General features: G+C 37.5%; 1 protein-coding gene across 6 annotated transcripts in view; it reads left to right on the top strand.

The window, feature by feature from the left end:
• The window catches only part of LOC118748929 (rho GTPase-activating protein 26), a 165,799-nt gene extending 149,905 nt beyond the window's left edge, over positions 1-15,894 (top strand). For 5 of the 6 annotated variants that reach the window (XM_036483678.1, XM_036483677.1, XM_036483679.1 and 2 more), the window contains 9 exons: positions 5,240-5,455; positions 5,522-5,593; positions 7,476-7,527; positions 8,788-9,101; positions 9,186-9,516; positions 9,600-9,705; positions 9,772-11,103; positions 15,298-15,377; positions 15,453-15,894. In XM_036483678.1, coding sequence (XP_036339571.1) covers positions 5,240-5,455; positions 5,522-5,593; positions 7,476-7,527; positions 8,788-9,101; positions 9,186-9,516; positions 9,600-9,705; positions 9,772-11,103; positions 15,298-15,377; positions 15,453-15,553 — 2,604 coding nt within the window. In that variant the 3' untranslated portion in view covers positions 15,554-15,894. The remainder of the gene's footprint in view (positions 1-5,239; positions 5,456-5,521; positions 5,594-7,475; positions 7,528-8,787; positions 9,102-9,185; positions 9,517-9,599; positions 9,706-9,771; positions 11,104-15,297; positions 15,378-15,452) is intronic. The other variant, XM_036483680.1, reaches the window with a different exon arrangement.
• Positions 15,895-20,414: the final 4,520 nt, after the last annotated feature.

The following is a 20,414-nucleotide window of genomic DNA, read 5'->3' as shown; positions in this document are numbered from 1 at the left end:
CAAATAGTTTTCTTCGCATTTTTAGTTTTTTCGTATTCATCTTTGGCCAAAAAAGTGACCAAAACGCTTATAAATCACAAAAGTATAAAAATTCGCCATACGGCATAAGAAACTAGATTAGTTAAGAAAAAATTTAAGTCCAAAATCATTAATTTATCTCAAAAATTAAAGTGTGCAGGGGGGTGGCTTTTCTGACAAAGAACGCCCCATATTATAAGAAGTATTAGATATAAATAGATGCAAAAATTTCTATAATTTTTCCATAATACATTTATTTATCTTGGCAAAAAATTACAATTCCCAAATTCAAATCATTTGAAAATAAGTTGGCAATTATATTTTACTCAAGCTGAAAAACATTTTTTTGTTTATATAATGCCGAATTTTCACTAGGCATTAAATGACACAAATTTTAATGACAAAGTTGGGCGTTAAAAAGCACCTGTGTTATTACGTTAAGAAAAATTGTCATTAAATTCGATACCACATTACACTTTTTAAATGGCACACAATTTTCGTCATTTCAATGCCTAGTGGAAATTCGTCATAACACTAGCAAATACCAGGAATATTTCGCTGCGCCTTAAATGCATTTTATGTTGTTAGTACCTCCTAAAACTCTTATGGCCTCATACATAAAAAAGTAAAACAGATTTCAAGGGATTTATGAAGAGAGATTTTCAAACCAAATTTCGATTTATGAAGTATTTTTATGAATGTGGGTGTTACTTAGTATATTTTCGAAGGTATTTGGAAAGTAAGTAAGTAAAGTATAGACTTTCGCTGGACATTTAATTTATAACAATGTGCGACAATTTTATGACAATTCAAGCCAGACCTGACTTTCTAATATTTTCTGAAAGTATACATATCCAGTAGGGCTGTACGATGATTCGAACACTCGAGCAAGTTTGTTAATCAGTTATTCGGTTAATCAATTACTCGAGTAATCAAGATTTTGGTTACTCAAAACGATGATTATTCAAGTAACTTGAAATATGATTACTCAAAAAAATTAATTTTGCTCGTTAAAAGAGTTTGCTTTGGAAAATGTTTATTTTCTTTTCTATATTCTGTGCATGAAAAAAATATTTAATTTAGTTTTTGAAAACAGAAACGTTGTTTTCAAAGTATCAAAGAACTTGAACTACTTTATATGTAAAGAGCACTTTGAAATGTTGATTATTTTACTCAGAATGTTGATTAATCATAAAGCATATTACTCAAATATTTTTGTTTTTGGTTAATCAAAATCTTGATTACTTGAGTGGCAGAACTTTTGATTAATCATAATCTCCAATTAGTCGAATAATTGAGTTATTTACTTTATGACTAATTAAAATTTTGTATAATCAATTAATCGCACAACCCTAGTTTTCAAGTGGAAAAAATGTTTAAAATTAATGTCTGAGCGAAATTAAAGGTTAAGACAGAAGGTTGCTTTGACCCTTAACTCAAGAAACCCCGCAAAAAGCAAATTTTGAAGTTAGAGGATTGCTATATTGTAGAAAACTATTTTTCGAAAAATTTTACTACTTTTAAACAATTCAAATAAAAAATCAGCAAACAAACTTGGTCTTTTTCTACAAACATTTTTTTTTTTTATTAAGTTTGGCTGTTATTCGTTCTTGGCATAGATTTTTTTATTTGAATTTTAAAGAGACTTTTACGTTGATGCCATGCAGTTTTCACCTGAGAAGACCCCTAGTAAAATTTTCCCAAGAATAATTTTCTAGAATATATCAATCCTCTAACGACCTTCCAAATTTACTTTTCACGGGGTTTCTTGAGATAAGGGTCAAAACGACCTTTTCAGGGAGCTAATGGGTTAAAATGTTCTACGAAATGTTCCGATGAAATTTTACTATATACTATGTCTTAACCTTTAATTTTGCTCAGACATTTATTTCACTTTGTTGAAAAGTACTTAGGCCGGGCCATGAAAACTTTAGTAGGCCTCAAAATAAAAATACGAGCTAACATTTGCAAATCCATCGAGGGTTTTACTACCAGACGGTTATACTCAGAAAATGTTAACAAAGTCTGGGCTGGTTTCGGCTGTCGCACAGTGTAATCTTATAACTCGAGTCTACATATCACGCACTTTCTTTAAAGGTGTATTAATTTAATATCTTGCGCAAAAAATATTTAAATACGGTTTATTTATCTACAATAAAAAGCGGAAATCAAATTTGTTATTAAAAGGAGTAAAAAAAGAAAAGTACTTTGAAGGCGCTATGAAGCACGCGGGGTATTTCCTAGTTGAAGATATTTTTGTATCAAAGATTTCTCAAATACTTTCGTTTGATACCCATATTGCAACATTTAGCTGGTCTTTTCGATTTAACTGAATTAAATTTTTCAAATACATACATAGGTGGCAACCCGCTTCGAAAATATTTTCGACAGTAAGCTTTCTTCGACCTCTTTAGTTTGATACCCATATTACAATATTTAATTTATCTTATTTAAATTTAATTTAAATTTTCAAACAGTTGGCTACGCTCCAAAAAAAATCTTAAACCTCTTTCTTTTGACAGCCATACTCCAACATTTGCATTATCTTATCAATTTACTTGAACTTAAATTTACAAACAGGTGGCAACTCTATTGTTTCTATATTGTAAATTATACTTCCAGCAATGCATGGATGAAACCAAGTCGGAGATAAGTCTATCTTTTGGTCGTATTTCCGACTTCTACTTTCTACCGGAAGTGGGTTAAACTGACAAAATTTTTTTTTAATGAGACATACACCTGTTTGCCTAAAATCTCGACACGACTAGTGTATTAAAACGGAAGTTGGCAGCACTGGATAGCTTTCGACGATTTTCGTCGTCTACTTATTTCATCACAACAGTAGGCAATGCCAATGTGGTCGATTGCAATGCAATTTAGTCTAATTTACGACTTACGCAATGAGGCTAAGCTATGTTTCAAAGCCAGGGCTTCGATCAATACAGAAAATATTCTTCTTTTTAGGCAGCTATGTTTTAAAACACACGCCACTGTCTTTCCCATAAAAATCTGGGTTTGTTTAAACGTCAAGTGTAGCCAACGAAAATGCAGCTGCGACAGTGAAAATGCCACTTATATATGTATATGAACAAGCCATTTCCTACTAGCCAATAGCCACTTGCCAGCAGCCAATAGTCGATGATGCCATAAATTTCGTACATAATCGCATTTCACAGCAAAGCAGCAGCAGCTGCAACTGAGCAAAAGCAACAGTTGCTGACGTTCGCACGCCATACAAATGGAATGAATAGATTTTCATTGCGTTGCTGCACTATGTAGTCTGGTTGTCCAGCAACGACAACACCAACAAAGGCAATTGTGCCCCAAGCTATGCGCCATGGCTACCATGTGTCATATGCTACAGTGCACTTAACGTCATTTTATATCGTCATAGTTTTGCCTTTGTACCCCACTACCGCGCGGGCACTTGTGTATAGTCTTTTCGCCAGTAAGGAAAATGAAATTAATTATTGGCTTGGCGTGTGTGCTCAACCAAAATGTGATTGGGGTGCGTCCACAGTGTGGCAAAAGCGACCACTTCAATGCCAATGTCAAAGGTCAAAAGATCAATTTTTATGCGTCTCCATGCTCCTTTCTTTTGCCCAACTTATTGAGTATTTGTTATAGCACTTCTTCCGGCGCTTTGATTGACTTACGCGTTTCCTACTCAGCGACTTATAGGACTCATTTATGTATATGTTTCTGCTTGCTGGCTTCGCCTTTATATTATCTAATAAATTTACGAGCAGCTAACTTTTATGACCGTATTTATGCACATGTATGGTCAAAAACATATATGTATAAATATGTCAGACCTACCTGTTTGTTTGTTAGCACGTGCCAATCGCCAACCCACGCTATTACTTAGTGTAAAAATATTTGCTTCAGTTCAAAATATTTATGGAATTAATCACGAATTTTCCTCTGCCACATTCTTATGTCCTAGACCACTTCGCTTCGGTTTTGCATCCCACTTTTTCGCTGTTTATTTTCAATTTCGATTCCCTGGCCCGCATAAACTTCATTTGTGCTTTCTTCCACCAGACAAACTCAGTTTTTTTAGCATGGCTTTGAAAAAAATTTCCTATAAAGGTTTCTTCAAATCGAACATATCGATGTTGGTATCTATAGCGAGTATGTATTTTCGGCGGCCTCTGTCTGAACCTGTTCTATATAGTTCATTCCATCAGCGCAAATTATTAAAAAATTTTTTTGAAATTTTGTGTTCGTCAGTTGCGTCTATTAATGGCCGACCCGGTGACACTTCCAAATCGAATCTCCAATTCTTGGTGGTCAAATTCGAAACGACCTTTGGGATAAAAAATTAGCCAACACCCATACTTCGAAGTAACAGCCGATCGGTCGTAATTTAATTAATTTAAAAAAAATATATATATTTATAAAACTATGTACATATGTCAAAAATTGTTGTCATTATTTTCTGCTACTTAAGGCGGATTCATCGTTATAGTTCTGAACCCTTTATTCTATGGAAGAAATGTTCTGAACTAAAACGATGAAATCCGCCTTTAATGTCAGTTTCACGAAAGCAATTTAAGTGAAAAATTTAATTTTTTTCTGTCAGTTTACATGTTAAACTCAAATAAAAAAAAAATAATTTTTCACTTATTTAAATTGCTTTAGCGAAACTGACTATTATTAACGTGGAATCCTTTCAAATGTGTAAAACTAATTTTTTAATATTTTAGTTTTTCTTGGTACTTTCGTAGTTTTTTTTTTTAATTAACTTTACGCTCAAAATATCCTGGTGGGCTGTCTGTCCATGGCATGTCTGGATATGCATCTATGCAAATATGTGCGTATGTTTCTGTTACGCGTAATGGATGCAAAACTCTACAACTCTCTTATTAAAATAAAAACGCTTTTATGCTGTGCTGTTGTGGGTGGGTTGTTTTTATCAAAATATAAATAAATAAATAAGTTTGCTGAATGTTCAAAGCTAATAAACTGCTAGGTATTAGGAAGGAGGTACGGGGGAGTGGTCTTTCATATTTTTTCAACATTCAACCGAACTTCCTCGAAACTTTCGTGGAATCGTAGAAAGAAAAAAGTACATACATTTTTTTTTTTATTTCCGCCTGCGCACATAATTATTATTTTAGTGGCAATGAGAAAAGAGTTCTCTAATTAATTTCAACTCTTCTAATTAACTTGCATTTATTTCATACGTTTTTTTTCTATTTTCATTTGTTTTTTGCAGGCGGATGCCAGTCTGGGTATGCACGAACGTGAATATGTACAGGAGTCCTTGAGTTACGTGCTACGCATACAGGAAGTGCAGGAGCGCATTAAATTTGAATTTGTTGAAATTCTGCTTGGCTTCATCTCCGGTTGGTTGGTTTTCTATCATACGGCGCACGAGCAGGCCGAGGATAATCGCGATTACCTGCAAGATTTGCGGCACAAGGTGCAAAAGGTGAGTCGGATTTTTAATAAAATCTGTTATTTCTTTAAAATTTGCTTATAAATTCGCTACTTGCAGACACGTGAGAATTTCGAGGGTACTCGAGAGAAAGTCACCGAATTGAAGACAAAATATATGGAAAAGAGAACGGTGAGAATTAATATGAAAAATATTGCAAAATTATAATTTTTTATGACAACAGCCTAAATAAATGATGGTAGCATAGATAAGCTAATTATTTTCATTCCAAGCTAGCCATACGTACAGAAATGGCAAAAGTTGTATCATATACTCTTAAATACTTATTACCAAAGATTCTTTGAATGTACTTCTCCAGCGCTTTCATTGACTTCAGTCCATAGGAAGCTTTAGCAAGGATGTGCATCCAGCCATAGATCGACATCGTTTAGGATCCCCACGCTTTTGGGAGATTCCAACTTCTAATATTGGCACGTCTTTAAGCTTTTTAAATTGTAGTGCTCCCAAATACTTTGGAGCGAGTTCTTAATACAGCTGGTTACGGGCATAAAATGTGCGCCAAGATATCCCTTGTTTTCATCCACCGCCATTTTTTGCACACAATGCTAACAGAAATTCCTCTTTTACCTCCGTGTGCCGCTAATAGACTGTGTTCTAGTGAAGCAAAATCTGCTGCGCAGGCAGAAAATAAAGTCCCGGGAAATTAACATTAGAAGAACATCATAAAACATGGCTCTCAGAGCATATGTATATGACTCACACCCGGCACTGACTTTCAGAAGCGTTGAAACAAAAACGTAGGTCAAAATCGAAAGCCGTGCTTCGTCAGTACGTGAGAAGCGGTTACAAATAAATCATGTTTACTAAAGAGAAAAACGTTCACTTTGGAGAGATTTTTCAATAAACAGAACGATAGGGTGTATGCTCGTCTCGTATGAGGTTCAACAAGGCCACTACCCGCTCCAGATCATAAGGCAAAATCGACACAAAATCATTTTTCGGACTTTACTTTCACGGATGATTCGCTGTCTGGTGACCAGAGCTCAGTCGGTTAGACTATTAATTATGGTTCTTTCTTGAGATCAGGGCTTGCATTACCCAATATTCAAGTGTTGAGTATTTGAAGCGCGCCCTTGTCTGGCCAGTCGGAAATTGCGCATTTTGCATGGGGTCGTCTTCGCCGCTGCTCGAAGGCAAATTTAGGTCATTTCGAATATTGTATTCTACATATTTTAGCCATTGGGTTATACAATAAATAGATACAAAGTTCTCAAGAATATTTACTGGTACCCTAGCTAGTCCATTTGCTTTGTAGTACCCTGTAAACATTTAGACTCATTTTAGAGTCAGAAAAGTCTCAGAATTCTGAGTTAAAATCCTCATTATGAGCTCAAAAAGGACTCAGAGAAGAGCATTTCCCCTTCTTAAAAGGTCACTCCAATACGAGGCCAAGCTAGAAGAGATATTAGAGTCTGAAATATGTGTCTTAAAAACAAATATTCCTAATATTTCTGTTCGGCAATAGTTTTTACATGCACGTGAACTTTGTTACTTTTCTTCAACTCAGAATTTATGACACCCAAACAGTCCGAAATGAGTGAGTCTGGTTGACTGGTTGAGTCAGTATCGTACTTTTCACGTCTAAGTTTCCATGATAACCAATTGGTCTTCCAAAGCAAATAGTGAATTATCACAACTTACAAATCGCACCCTAACTTAAAAACACTCACAACTTAAAATTTTTTTTTTCTCCACATTAAACAGTTCACAGGCCCCAAAGGTAACATCCGCCACCATTTCTTCTTTATCACCATCTTCTTTAACTGGAAAAATACTATTAAAACTGCTTGGGTCGCTTGCGCAGCATCAGCAAGAGGTGTTTGCCTCTCCTGAACATTTAGGATTTTTTGACGGTTTTTGATTTAGGGTGCGAAATTTACATACTTTTCTAGCAACTTATTATCTATGCAAATGTTTGTTTAACTGAACTATTCTTACCTTCACAGCTCCCTATAATAACAATAACTTATTCCTGTGTTCTTTTTATTTACAGAAACCGGAGGAGAAATTTACAAAACGCGGCTATTTGTTTTTGATGGAAAAAAGTAAGTTTCTCAAAATGAGAGTCTTTAAAGACTTAAAAATATTTAACTCAATTATAATTATTATAACAACCCTTTTATAATATAGGTCTTAAAATAATAGTTATCGATGACATACAAAATTTGTCTCACACATAATTATTATCAAAAGACTTATAATTACTCCGAGAATTTTGATGACTTTTTTAAAACTCCACCATGAAATAAGTATCATACAGGGTCTCTGAAATAACGGATTTTTATTTACACAACGGTTAGACCCGAAAAGCCTAACAAATATTTCAATTTCAACCAAATTAATCTGACCGGATAAACAACATAGGGAAACTTTTTATTCGACCTAGACAAAGGAGGCTTAGCTAGACGTACCCAGAAAACTTCAGGATGAAACACCGCATGAATTTTATAATACTAGCGTTGTGCAGTATCGGTACCAAAAGTACTTAGAACACGATTCTCAAAAGGATCGACAGTACCCAATTTTTAAAAGTATCGATACTGAGTACTCCAAAGTAGCATTCAATCGACGTTATTTGGGATTAATATATTAATTTGATTAAGGTCCTTCCATCTAGTTAGATTTCTTTACTAAGCATTGAAATGTTACCAACATATGTATATGTAAAGAAAGTACTCGAATCTCAAAAGTAGCCGATACTCCCAACACTATGTATATCAACCGCTAAGCCGGGTATAAAAAAGCTTTTAACTATATTCATTTCGTAACAAATGAAAGCTTTGTAAGCCCTCGCCACATAAATTCGATATCGTAGACGAGAACCTGAAATAGTTCTAGACCCTTTATCATATTAAACTTCTAGCTAGCATACCCAACTTATGTTCAATATACATACCTATATATCGTCGATGTTTTTGCAAAACCGCCTATCTTACGACACTCAAATTTTTATAGAAGAACAAAAAAACGAGTTTTCTTTAAAGGCATTGCCTTGATAGGCGATACTAACCACTAAACTTAAGAACAAGTACCCTGACTAATCTAACAGTGCACATCTTCAATTATATCTGTCTATCTAATTCACTCGCAATCGTATTTAAGTTGAATGAGCATTATGCATGAACCCCGTGAATCTAGATTCCCTAGGGTTCCTTCACTTGCCCCAAAAACTCCGAATTTAAAATGCATTTTTTTCTCGCATAACTTATTTTATTCTCCTCTTTTTCCCTGTACCCTCCCCTTTTGTTTCATTTTTTAATTCATTCAATCGATGTTGTGACCCCCCTGATTAATATATAAAATAGGTTCCCTTTTGAAAATCTCTCTTCTAGAACCATTCAAGGCAACATGGACGAAATACTACTGCACATACAAGAAACAAAAGAAGGAATTCACAATGTTGCAATTCAATCAGATGAATCACAGTTCAACACGGCCTGAGGGACGTGAAGAGGAGAAACTAACGCTATACTCGTGTCATCCACGCAACTCGGAATTCGAGAAACGTTTCTGCTTCGATTTGACATTCAAAGAGAAACCGGGTGTTGTGTACACATTTCAAGCGCTAAGCGAGGACGATCGACAGGCGTGGGTGAAAGCAATGGACGGCACTGAATCAGTGAGTAGAAAGAAGGAAGATTACTGGTTTTATTGAAAACGTATACTAATTTTAAAATCCTTTTCTCTTTCTTCATAATTGCAGACTTACTTTGCCCCAGGCAAAGTGAAGGCTGGCGAGGAATATCAGCTGGATGACATGGGCTTCGCTTTCGTGCGCAGATGTATCGATGTGCTGGAGAAGCGTGGCCTCGAGGATGAGGGTATCTACCGCAAGAGCGGCGTTGGTACGAAAATTTCCAAACTCTTGTCGCTGGGCATGGATCACAAGAAAGCGGAGAGTGTTTTTAGCGACGAACAGTATAGGGATCTCATGGAGAGCAACACTATAGCGAGTGCGTTGAAAACGTATTTGCGCAATCTAACCGAGCCACTGATGACATATCGCTACCACAGCGGCTTCATCGAGGCGGCAAGTGAGTACTTTGCGGCTTATTAAATCTTATCAATACTTTGCAAAATACTAGTATTTTCAATACTACCCCCTATTCCCTTGCAGAGCAAGAAAGCCTTAATCAGCGCGTGCATGAAGTGCATAAATTGGTACACAAGCTGCCACAGGCGAACTTCGAGATGCTCGATCTGGTCATTAGGCATTTGACAGAGTAAGTCGTATGCCTTTTTTCTCTTGCGATTTCCAATTATCATTTCATTCCTCCGTCTCTTTGCAGAGTATCGCGCAGGTTTGAAAAGAACAAAATGTCGGTCTTCAATCTGGGCGTCGTTTTCGGTCCGACACTGTTACGCCCCCAGGAGGAGACCGTTGCTGCCATATTGGACATCAAGTTCAACAACATTGTTATAAATATTTTAATCGAAAACTACGATCGCATCTTCAAGAGCGACCCGAGTGCGCCACTGCTAAGTGCACCCAATCCCACTAGTCCGCCGACGCGCGTGCCACGTGCTAGTCAAGCTGGTAAATCGCCCTCAGCTGGCGGTGGAGTGGGCAATGGCGGACGCACGTCCATGTATTCGCCTCAACAGCAAGTCTATCGGCTTGTGACCAAGTCCAACTTCACAGATCCACCGATGTCATCGAGTTTACAAAACATTCCAAATGGCCTAATCTATTCGCATGGCAGCGGAGGAGGCGGCGGAGGTGGTGGTGGCGGCGGGGGTGGTGGCAACCCGGTAAGCCGTACAAATGGCGGCCTTGTAAGTGGGCATACCACCAACGGTAGCGGTGGTGGCAGCGGCCCGAAAAGCCTTGGCATGAGCGTCAATATGGGTAGCGTCAAAAATTTACATTCCATGTCGCAGAGTGATATCAGCGTGCGCAGCCTACGTGGCGGCGGCGGCGTTAGCAGCAGCGCTGCTGATGCTGTGTATGGCATACTTGGCGGCGGCACGAATGGCTCCGGTCTGACAGCACATCATGCCACGCCCGCGAATGCGACGCAACTGCGACAAGATTACCTAATGGCTACAGCCACGCCGGCGTCTACGAGTATCGGCGGCAGTGGCGGTATTTATTCCACCGCCTCAGCGGGCAGCACTACACGGCTAAATATGAACAACGTCTCCCCACCAACGATATCCATGCGCACCGAAGCGTTGTACGGCTCTGCGAGTTTAGCGGGCGGCGGCGGTGGTGGCGGGCAGTCGCAACTCTCCCGCGGTCATATGTCGTATGCGCAGGCAAAACACTATTCACCTGTGGCAGCGGCGGCATCCACCTCTAGTTCCAATGAGAGTGTCTGTGATTCCTTATCGTCGGCGAATGGCATTGGCTGTGGGGTCGGCGGCGGGAGCATGGGTGGTGGCGGCAATAGTGGCAGTCGCATGCTTGGCGGTGGTAATTCACTGGACTATGTGCCACATTCCTCTCAAGCGTCTTCGCTGTCGACGCTTTTGGGCTCCACCTGCGACGATGTGGTGACGGCAACGGCGGCACCCTCTATGATTGGCGGCGGTGGCAGTTCGCCGAAAGATGGAGAGTATGTGCCGGCTAAGGTGCATCGCAATAAGGAGGTACAACGCGAACTGAACGCGGGCACAGCGTAAGTGGAGTGAATTTTTTTTGGTTATAATTAAACTTACATTTACTAGGACTCCATTAAGCCGCAATCGTTAAAAGTTTTCTTGAAGGGGCTAAGTAAGTTTCTTAAAGAAACACCTCTCAAAAACTTTTATTTGGAAAGTTTTTCCAAAGCCAAAGAAGAAACCATGATAAAAACATTGTACCTTATAAATATTTTTATCATGTAAGAAACTGTTGAACTGGTCCATGAATCAGCAACTTTTATAACTAATTTCTTTCCTGCAGTTTTATGCTGATTGTGAAATTTTTTTGATTTAGTCCAAATCTGAAGCCAGTTTTATTAGTTGTTATATGTCTATATGAATAAAGTCTACTGCAATAACTTGAATCCAGTTGGAGCTTAGCTTAGAACTTCAGTACAGTTTTACGCCGGTTCCGAGTAACCAATGTCGTTTTGTGAGAATTTTTTGTTAAAATAAAATCGAAAGGAGTAGGGATTAGAAATTAAAATCTGTCTCTCAAAGCTTATATATTTGATATCTCTTACCCAACTATTCCTACATATAATGCCGAATTTCCACTAGAAATTTAAACAACAAAAAAATTGTGTCTTTAAAACAAAATATGTTATGTGGAAACGAATTTAATGACTCAGGGTATTCATCTAAACGCGTAAATTCCTCGTAACTATGTAAATTTCGTTAATAAGCCGGGGTTCCATACCATCCATTAAGCAAGTTTACGAGGTTACGAGGAATTTACTAAGTATTTGGCCATAAGGATCACTTTCGGCTGTGTATATAGTCTCATTTCCTGCGATCCATGGCAATCAGTAATTAGATTCTCTAGTCTGGCTTCACGCTCGCACGCCTCTTGCAGGTACACATAGAATCGCTCCCTGGTCTCATTTGCTGACGAATTAATAATAGATTGCGTTGGCTGAATATTTTGTGTACCCTTGCCTTGTATACCACGTTTCCTGCAATGCGTTGATGTCACACTTGCAGTTACCGAAGACATCTAACAGTTTAGGTAGTGGACAGATGTACCTTTCGCAAGTCGTAGTCCTTATTCCGCCCTGATCTGCATGTTGGTTAACTCATTTCGCACATGTGTTGCTCACGAGGGAACGTTTGAGCCTGGATTGAGTAAGTCGTGAAACTGTACATAACTGCATAATCACAAGAATGAATACACCTTATTGCTCTCAAACCTCGAGCAAAGACAATGCACACTGGGCCACAGTTTAGTTAAAAGAGTGACCAAAACTCAAGTATTGAATTTTATTTAAATCATTCTATTTTTGATTTATAGATAACTAGAAGTTGTTGAAAAATAATTTTTAGAATAATTTATAAAGAAGTGTTATGCACCCATAAAGATAAAAAAATATTCAAAAATTAGAAATTGAATAATGACGAAAAAAGTTCTACTGGTTCAAATCAGAGCTAGACACTTTACAATTACGATTGCTTAATTGTAATCCTTAAACTATATCCGATTACGATTACTTTTATCCTAATCATAAATTTTACCATTACGAGTATGATAATTGTAATCCTAAGAACTTAAGGACTTAGATTACTGTAATCGAAATTATCTCCCTTATTCTAGAACCCGAATTTTCGTAATTCGTAATTCTTAGCTACGTTAAGAAAAACGAAAAATCCAAATGTGGCAACCCTTGCGGAAACATGTGCAGCATTGCCAGCTATCAGTTGTTTTTGTAGACGGTGCTTATTTATAGTAAAATTGTTCTATTTTACATATTTTGAATAAAACGATGGATTCCATAGGGTTTGTAATCCATACTAAGAAGAATTCTTCCTTCGGTGTTGCCGGAGAAGAGAGGCTTCCGCATGTCAAAGGTATACAGCATTTCTTGGGTATATACATAACTCCGGCAACGCCACTCACAGTATTTTTGTGCAGAACCCACATCGAAATTTACAAAAAAGTGCATAGTGCAAACCGAATTGATTAATAAACTAGTGCTCTGAAATTTAAAAAATGTCCTTTAAATGAAAGTTTAATCCTTTGATTATACGTGTATGTTAAAGTTTTTAGATTCGGGTTATGCCTTTGGACACAACAACCGAAAATCATTGTACAAATAACTAAACCGGACCCAAGTTTCTCGATAAAAATACACGTATGTATATGCAAAAGGCAAATTTATCTTTTCAAAAGAATATCACTAATATTTCCTGCAAACACACATCAATTTACATATTTTATCTCGCTTCCGTCAAAGAATTATTTTCGTACAAAATTACGCAAAAATGCTGTCAATTTCTTACTCGTTCGTTTTTAGGCATACCATTGTTACGAATTTTGAGAGTTCGAAAATACGACTTGGGTTTCAGAATGCTATTTCTACGATTCGTAGCAAAATCCGAATACGAAAGTGTTGCAGAATAGGGGTGTATGAAATACATGATTACGAATACTTTAATTGTAATCCTAAAAATGTTAAGATTACAATTACAGTACAGTGGCTCCAGAATCTTAACCAGTGACCGCAAAAACCCCCGAGTGACCAGTTTTAACCGAATACAAAAAAGTTTTGAATTTTTGGCCAGTTTTAATGGCTTTCTGGCTCACAGTTCTTTTTCCCATAAGGCAACATACGTTTTGTTCATTACTCTGTGTAACCTTAGGTCAGGACAAGTATTTATGTGACTGCTTCCGTTGCTTGTTACGCCAACCAAAGAAGAAGAATAGAAACTTCTTCTCCGCGACACGCATTAAAAAAGGTTCTAAGGCTAGAATGGCCTGTAATTGTTTCAAAAACAAGCAACAATTAAAAGGTGTTTCCTATGAGAATAAAATTACATTTGACGAAAAAGAGTCACTAGTTTGGTAAAGCCGGAGTCGCTTCGGTACATACGAGCAGCATCTATCCAGATTTGCCTATCAATTAGGCTGCGCATGTAAAGAAACTCCGCAAGACAAACATCTCTTCACCTAATTTGTATGTTAGCTAAGTGAGGTTGCTAGACGCCGCTGCACAGTGGTCCATAAATGGAATTTAATGTTAATAATTCACTGGAGCCTTCATTTTTCAACCAATTTGATATTTTTTTTTTGTTAGTGAAAGCTAATAAAATTCGCAAGAGACTAGTTGAGCCCAATTTTCGAGTTTTTATTTGTTTGTATTAAATTTTTTAGTGCAAGGTGCAGTAAATGCGCCAATTTTGAAGAAGACCGATTCTCCTGTTCCAGCTAATAAAAGTTTCATAATAAAAACTAGTTAAAAACAATTGTAGGGTTCTCCCAAAACAAAAAAAAAAAATAAATAAAAAGTAATAATTGGAAATGTTATAAAAAGTTTTTACCAAAAGTATTTTTTTGTTTTTAGTTTTTATAAAAAATTTGGGTATGCAGTTTTATAGATTACTAAATTTTAGTGTAATAAAGTGCAAGTAGCAAGTCGCTAAGAGTTCGCATTGATTTTTAATAATTTTTTCGCTTACATTTCGAGCACATCTGCATGCCAAATGGAAAATAAAAGCGTTTGTTATGTTATTAAAAATCAACGCGAACGACTTACAACTTGCACTTCATTATACCACCGAACAATCGCGTTGCAAGTTAATTTCGAACGTTTCTTTGTTCGCATCCCAATTGTTTCCAGCGGATGACTTGAGGACCTTATTTCTAGAAAGAAGCTGATTTGAACTGGCGGTGATAGGAGCGGAAATAGAGACCAGGCCGACAAACGTGACGTCCATTTCACACTGCAACAAATTTCGAGATTTTGTCAGAGGCGATATAATGCCAATTCAGGATAAAAGCCTAATAATATCTGAGCGAAAAACATTGTTCGGCCATATAGAGTGACATTTTCAGAGCAATATTCCTGTATAAAATTTTAATGCAGCATTTCCTTTAAAAAATGTCGTCTTGACTCCTCTTTTTGAGACCTTACAAAATAAGTGCATTTCAGTGGCTGGAAGAGGATTACACTGTTTCAGAAAATTATTCCTTGTGCAATTTTACTACAGGTCTTATCACGCAAAGTTTTTATGCGATTAACGTAAAATTCTACCGATGCAAAATACCTAAGAATTATATAAATTTTGTCTGGAATTGCGCAACGTTTTCTATGTAAATTTTTCAAACCAACCTTGAAGAAAATTATTGATTCTCCAATTTTCACCCCAACTACAATTATTAAATTTGCTCGCAAACGTGTCTTCTTTTCTTTCAGACGTGTGCGCACACTGTACGCGTGTATGGGCGAAAGCGAGGGTGAGCTGTCGTTTGAGCCAAATCAGATCATCACTAATGGTAAATATAAATTTAAAAAAAAAACACCTTTGACATCGAAATCAGTAACAAATTGTTCTCTCTTCTCTCCCACAGTACGCTACTCACACGAACCGGGTTGGCTGCAGGGCACGCTTAACGGTAAAACTGGACTTATACCACAGAACTATGTTGAACACTTAAAACCATACCATTAGAACTAGCTAACTAGTTATGAAACTGGTTAGATAAAGATACTTATGTACATATATGAATGTTTGATATAAATTATATATGTGTATGTATACCTACAATAATTTGTATATGTATGTGTGTAAACTAAAGGCAAATGCCGAAATAGTTACATGTAAATGTAATTTAAAGCGGCAAAGCATTTGAAAATTGGTGTGATGTAAGCAAAAGTACATAAAGTGCTTGTAGTTAATTAGTTAAGTAGGGATTTACAGAGAGAAGGGGAGCAGAAATGGCAAATAAAATAGTAGAACCGCACTAAAACAGCGAAATCAGCAAGACACCGGAATGCACAAGCAAGTTCACAGAATAGAAGATACCGAAAAATGTGCAGCAACTGATGAAATGATAAATATATAAAATTATACACATTTTTACTGTACTGTGCAAAAGTCCATAGCGCACGAAATTAAAATTTTTCGTAGGGCTTAACTTCGTAGGAAATATGAAATTAGCGCGTATTCAAAAGTAGCGAACATTTTCAAGCGCACAGTCCCGCAACCGATTGCAAAACCAGCCCACAATAACAGACTTACCAACCAAACACAACCACTTACACATTTATACATGTGCATGCACATATGTATGTACATATTTATGTACGTATGTGTATGTATTGATATATATATATATATATAAAACTTATATACAACCACATTTAGCCAGCATACTTTAAAACATACATAAATACCATATGTTATACATATAAATATACATATATTACAATATACAATACATATAAATATTTTTTTTCTATTTTTTAATACATGAACATGTTTAAAACAAATTAAAAAAAAACAAACACTAAATTTGTATGCAAATATGTAATTATCGAAAGAAAAGAAAAAAATGCAAAAATAAAAACTAAAAACCTTAGCAGCGAAAGAAGTTGCTTAAAAACGAGCAAAAGTGAATGATAACAAAAAATGTGCATAAGAAATATATGTAAAATTATAGTTGTAGTATCTAATAATTACTCATCTGTGAGTATGTTTGTATGTATAAAATATCTATTGAAACGAAATGAGAAACTTAAAAACACAACTTCACCTAAGCTAATTTATTATTTGTACTCGCTTTAATTTGTTGCGTTATTAAAAAAAAAAAACGAAGGAAAATAGAAAACCATGTTGAAATTGAAAAATTGTACGAAAATGTGAAGAAAACCTATTAGTTTACTTTGTAAATATATATTAAAAAATTAACATTTTTAAGTGAATAATAAAAAATAAAACCTATGCGAAAATTAAATGGAAATATTGAGTTTGTTTGGTTTTTTTTTTAAATTAGTTTCCTTAAAGGCAGAGCTCATTGTCATTCACTGCTAGCTAGAAGTGCACTAAGATATGCCTTCGCTTCTATCATGCAATAAATCCTACTATATATGTACATAAATAAATACCATTTGCTCGAAATCAGTTGAGTGACATTAACGGATTCTACTAAAAACGTAAATCGAAGACTCCCACAATATTTCTAAAATAAAAAGGAACACAAGAGACCTACCTACTGGTTGTAGTGATTTATTTATGTTATAATTACGACTACTTATTACAGTTACGTTACTCAAAACGACATAAGCCGCCATTAATGACGTAAAACCAAACTGGCCAACGGCCATTGCTGCCAAAGAACTTTTTTGTTGCTTTCACATACAACATTTTTCTTTAAGCGGCAGAACTCAAACCTAGCGAGCAGAGAAGTGGCGAATCGAAGGCGGCTATAGTTAGTTTCACATTTCGATTCTTGGCATTTGCATGGGCTGATAGATGCCAAGTGACGGAAATGTATAGCAAAGTTTCAAACCACCATCTTCAGGAGAAATTTCGTAGCTGATTTTCGCTGTTGAAATAAGAGGTGGCGCTGCTGTCTTTTGGAAACGAAAATGAAAGGTCAAATTGGAAATTGTAAAGAAGTATGCGTGTAAAATGTTCATAACCTGCAGAAATATTTCTAACTATATGTTAATTTGAAGTTGTTTAGAAAGGAACTAAAGGTCAATATAATATGTATATTTTCTCTAAGGAAAGCTTACTATATTTCTATGGTGAAGGCCGCGAAATAGTAAAGGGAGGTTACCTCTGCATTAGATGTCAACTAACTTGTAACTAACTACCCAGCTAGCAAATTGCCAGAAATCTGTTAGATATCGGTCAGAGAAGCGAATGGAGACGTTGACAGGAAGCCTAACCGACGATTCTGACGGATATCTAACAGATTTCTGACCAAATAATCATGGAAAATAAGAATTATCAGAAGTGTATGCCCCAAATCGCACATAATTCGATCAGACATATCGGATAAGGAAATAAATAAACTTAAAATGTCTAAATAGTCATCTTTTTATTCCGACTTGTCTGATATCGGAAATTGTCTGGCAAATGTGCTAGCTGGGTACATAAAATGTCAATAAGAAAAGCAATATTTATTTTTTTACTTGTTTATTTATTTACTTCATTTTTGTTTTGTTTGTTTGTTTTGCGCTCCTCAGAGGTGAAACCCTGGTTGGCGACTTTAATTCGCACCACGATTTTTGGCATTCAAGCAGATAGACAATTCGACTTTCTGCATAAGTAAAGACGAGGCACCCACCAGGATTATGGACAGCTTCTGCAGCTCGCCAGGCATAACAATTGTAAGCGCTGGTCTGATAAACAGCACAACTTGGCGAACTATGCCGACCTTAGCATCAGACCATCTGCCCATAGTCATCCCGATTGATAAACCTGCTGACTTTGCTTCCGCGGAACATCGAACCTATGCCAATTTTTCTAAAGCTGATTTCTCTCTGCCTTCCCCACACCAACCGACGATCACGTAGCTGAGGGTAAGTTCCGCAGGGTTATCACTGCTGCTGCTGCGTACTAGCCGATTGTATTTCAGACCTCCGCCCGAACTTTCCTACTGAATCGGCTGTTCTAGCCGATGAGCGTGACAACCTTCGTCAGGCCGATCCCGGAAATCACCGCATTAGAGATCTCAGTTCCGAGATTCAGCAGCTTGTGAACGCACATAAGCGGAAGAAGTGGGAAAGCCATCTGAAGACTTACAACTTCACCTCTGGTGTGAGTAAACTTTTGTTAACCGTTAGTTCGTTATCCAATCCGACGAGGCGCAACGACAGAGTCGAAATATCTTTTGCTGACCGCGCCTCGTCGGATCCGAAGCTATGTACGAGCCATTTTAGCCGACAATTCACACTGCATCCTCCGGCGGGCAAAGCCTAACGTCTAGTGACCAGAAGGCTGCACAAACTGCCAACAAAAAGTGCGCCTCTTGCTTTCACTAGCGGTGAAGATCAGGTAGCCATCGGGAAGGCTAAAGCCTTCAAAGTCATGGAAACCCGACGGAATATGCTGCTGATGCTGGATTTGGGTCCTACGCGAGTAGATTATTTAACCAAGGTCCTCAACCTGTCAATGCACTCTCTCGTCATTACAGACATCTGGAAAATCGGGAGAGTCTTCCCCCTGCTCAAACCCTAGGAACCAGACAACAAAGGAGAATCTTTACCGTCCGATAACCCTCCTTTCCCCGGTAGCGAAGACACTAGAGGTCTTGCTACTGCCGAATCATACAAACAACATGACTCAGTGAAGCATCGGCATGGTTTCCGTAAAGTTCACAGCACAACAACTGCTCGAGCACCCCACTGGGCCAGGAACGCCCATGATGACATTGATCTCCTACCTACAAACGAATTAATCGAATGTTCTGGATGGATTCTTTCCCTGTCCCCACTGCATCCTCTACAGAAATCGTTAGACGCAATATTAAACATAATAGGTGTGCATACCGTGTGATTTCAAAAGTTAATTTTTGAAAACCCATTATGCAGTGTTTTACAACATAGCCGATTTATGAATTCAAGAAACCTAGAAGGCTATGAAGCATTCTTCTTCTTTTTGTTTGGCGCAGTTACCGCCTAAGCCGTTTTGGCCGAGTTCAACAACACGCCAGTCGTTTCTCTTCTGTGCCATGTGAAGCCAAGTCTTTCTCCAATTGGATCTTCCATTGCAATGGGGGCCTCTGCTAACACAAGCGGGTTCCGAGTTTAATACCTTCAAAGCTAGATCGTCGGTGTCGTCCCGCTCGCCGTCTCCAGTGCGTAAAGACCCTAAATCTTCCGCAAAATCCTTACCTCGAATACTCCAAGATCCGCCTCAACGGTTGTGGTCATTGTCCAAGCTTCTGTGTCATATACCAACACAGGCATGATGAGTGACTTATAGGGAGTGGTTTTCACACAGAGATAGCTTTACTTCTTAATGGCCTTGGCTTTCGATGCTGACGTTATAATCGGCGTTAATGCTTGTTCCCAAGTAAACGAAGTTTTCTACTTTCTCGAAATTATAACTGTCAACGTGGGTGGGTGGTATGAAAGGAGATACTTCGTCTTTACCTTGTTTACCAGCAGACCCATTCGCTTCCTTATCCAACTTGGAAAAGGCAGAACAGACGTCGCGGTTTTTGTTACCGTTGATATCGTTGTCATCGGCATAACCAGCAATTGCACGCTCTTGTAGTAAATTGTTCCTGAACGGTTCAGTTCTGCGGCTCTTATTATCTTCTCCAACATCAGAATAAAAAAGCCACATGAAAGAGAGTCGCCCTGTCTGAAGAGGTCTTTCCCTATTCTGACGGAGGTGGTGGTATTGCTCAACGTCATTTTACACAGCGGTATCAGTTTAGCGGGGATGCCAAATTCTGACATCGCGGCGTATTGGCAACTTCTATTAGTGCTATAGGAAGCGGCTTTGAAGTCAACAAATGGCTAGTTAGCGCCGATCTTTTTTTCGCGGTTGCTTTTCAAGGTTTGGCGTATTG

The sequence above is a fragment of the Rhagoletis pomonella genome, unplaced genomic scaffold (genome assembly GCF_013731165.1).
Source record: "Rhagoletis pomonella isolate Grant_MI unplaced genomic scaffold, Rhpom_1.0 Rhpom_scaffold_00013, whole genome shotgun sequence".
NCBI classification, from domain to species: domain Eukaryota; kingdom Metazoa; phylum Arthropoda; class Insecta; order Diptera; family Tephritidae; genus Rhagoletis; species Rhagoletis pomonella.
The sequence above is the reverse complement of the archived record's forward strand: the minus strand, read 5'-3'. Positions and strand labels throughout refer to the sequence as shown.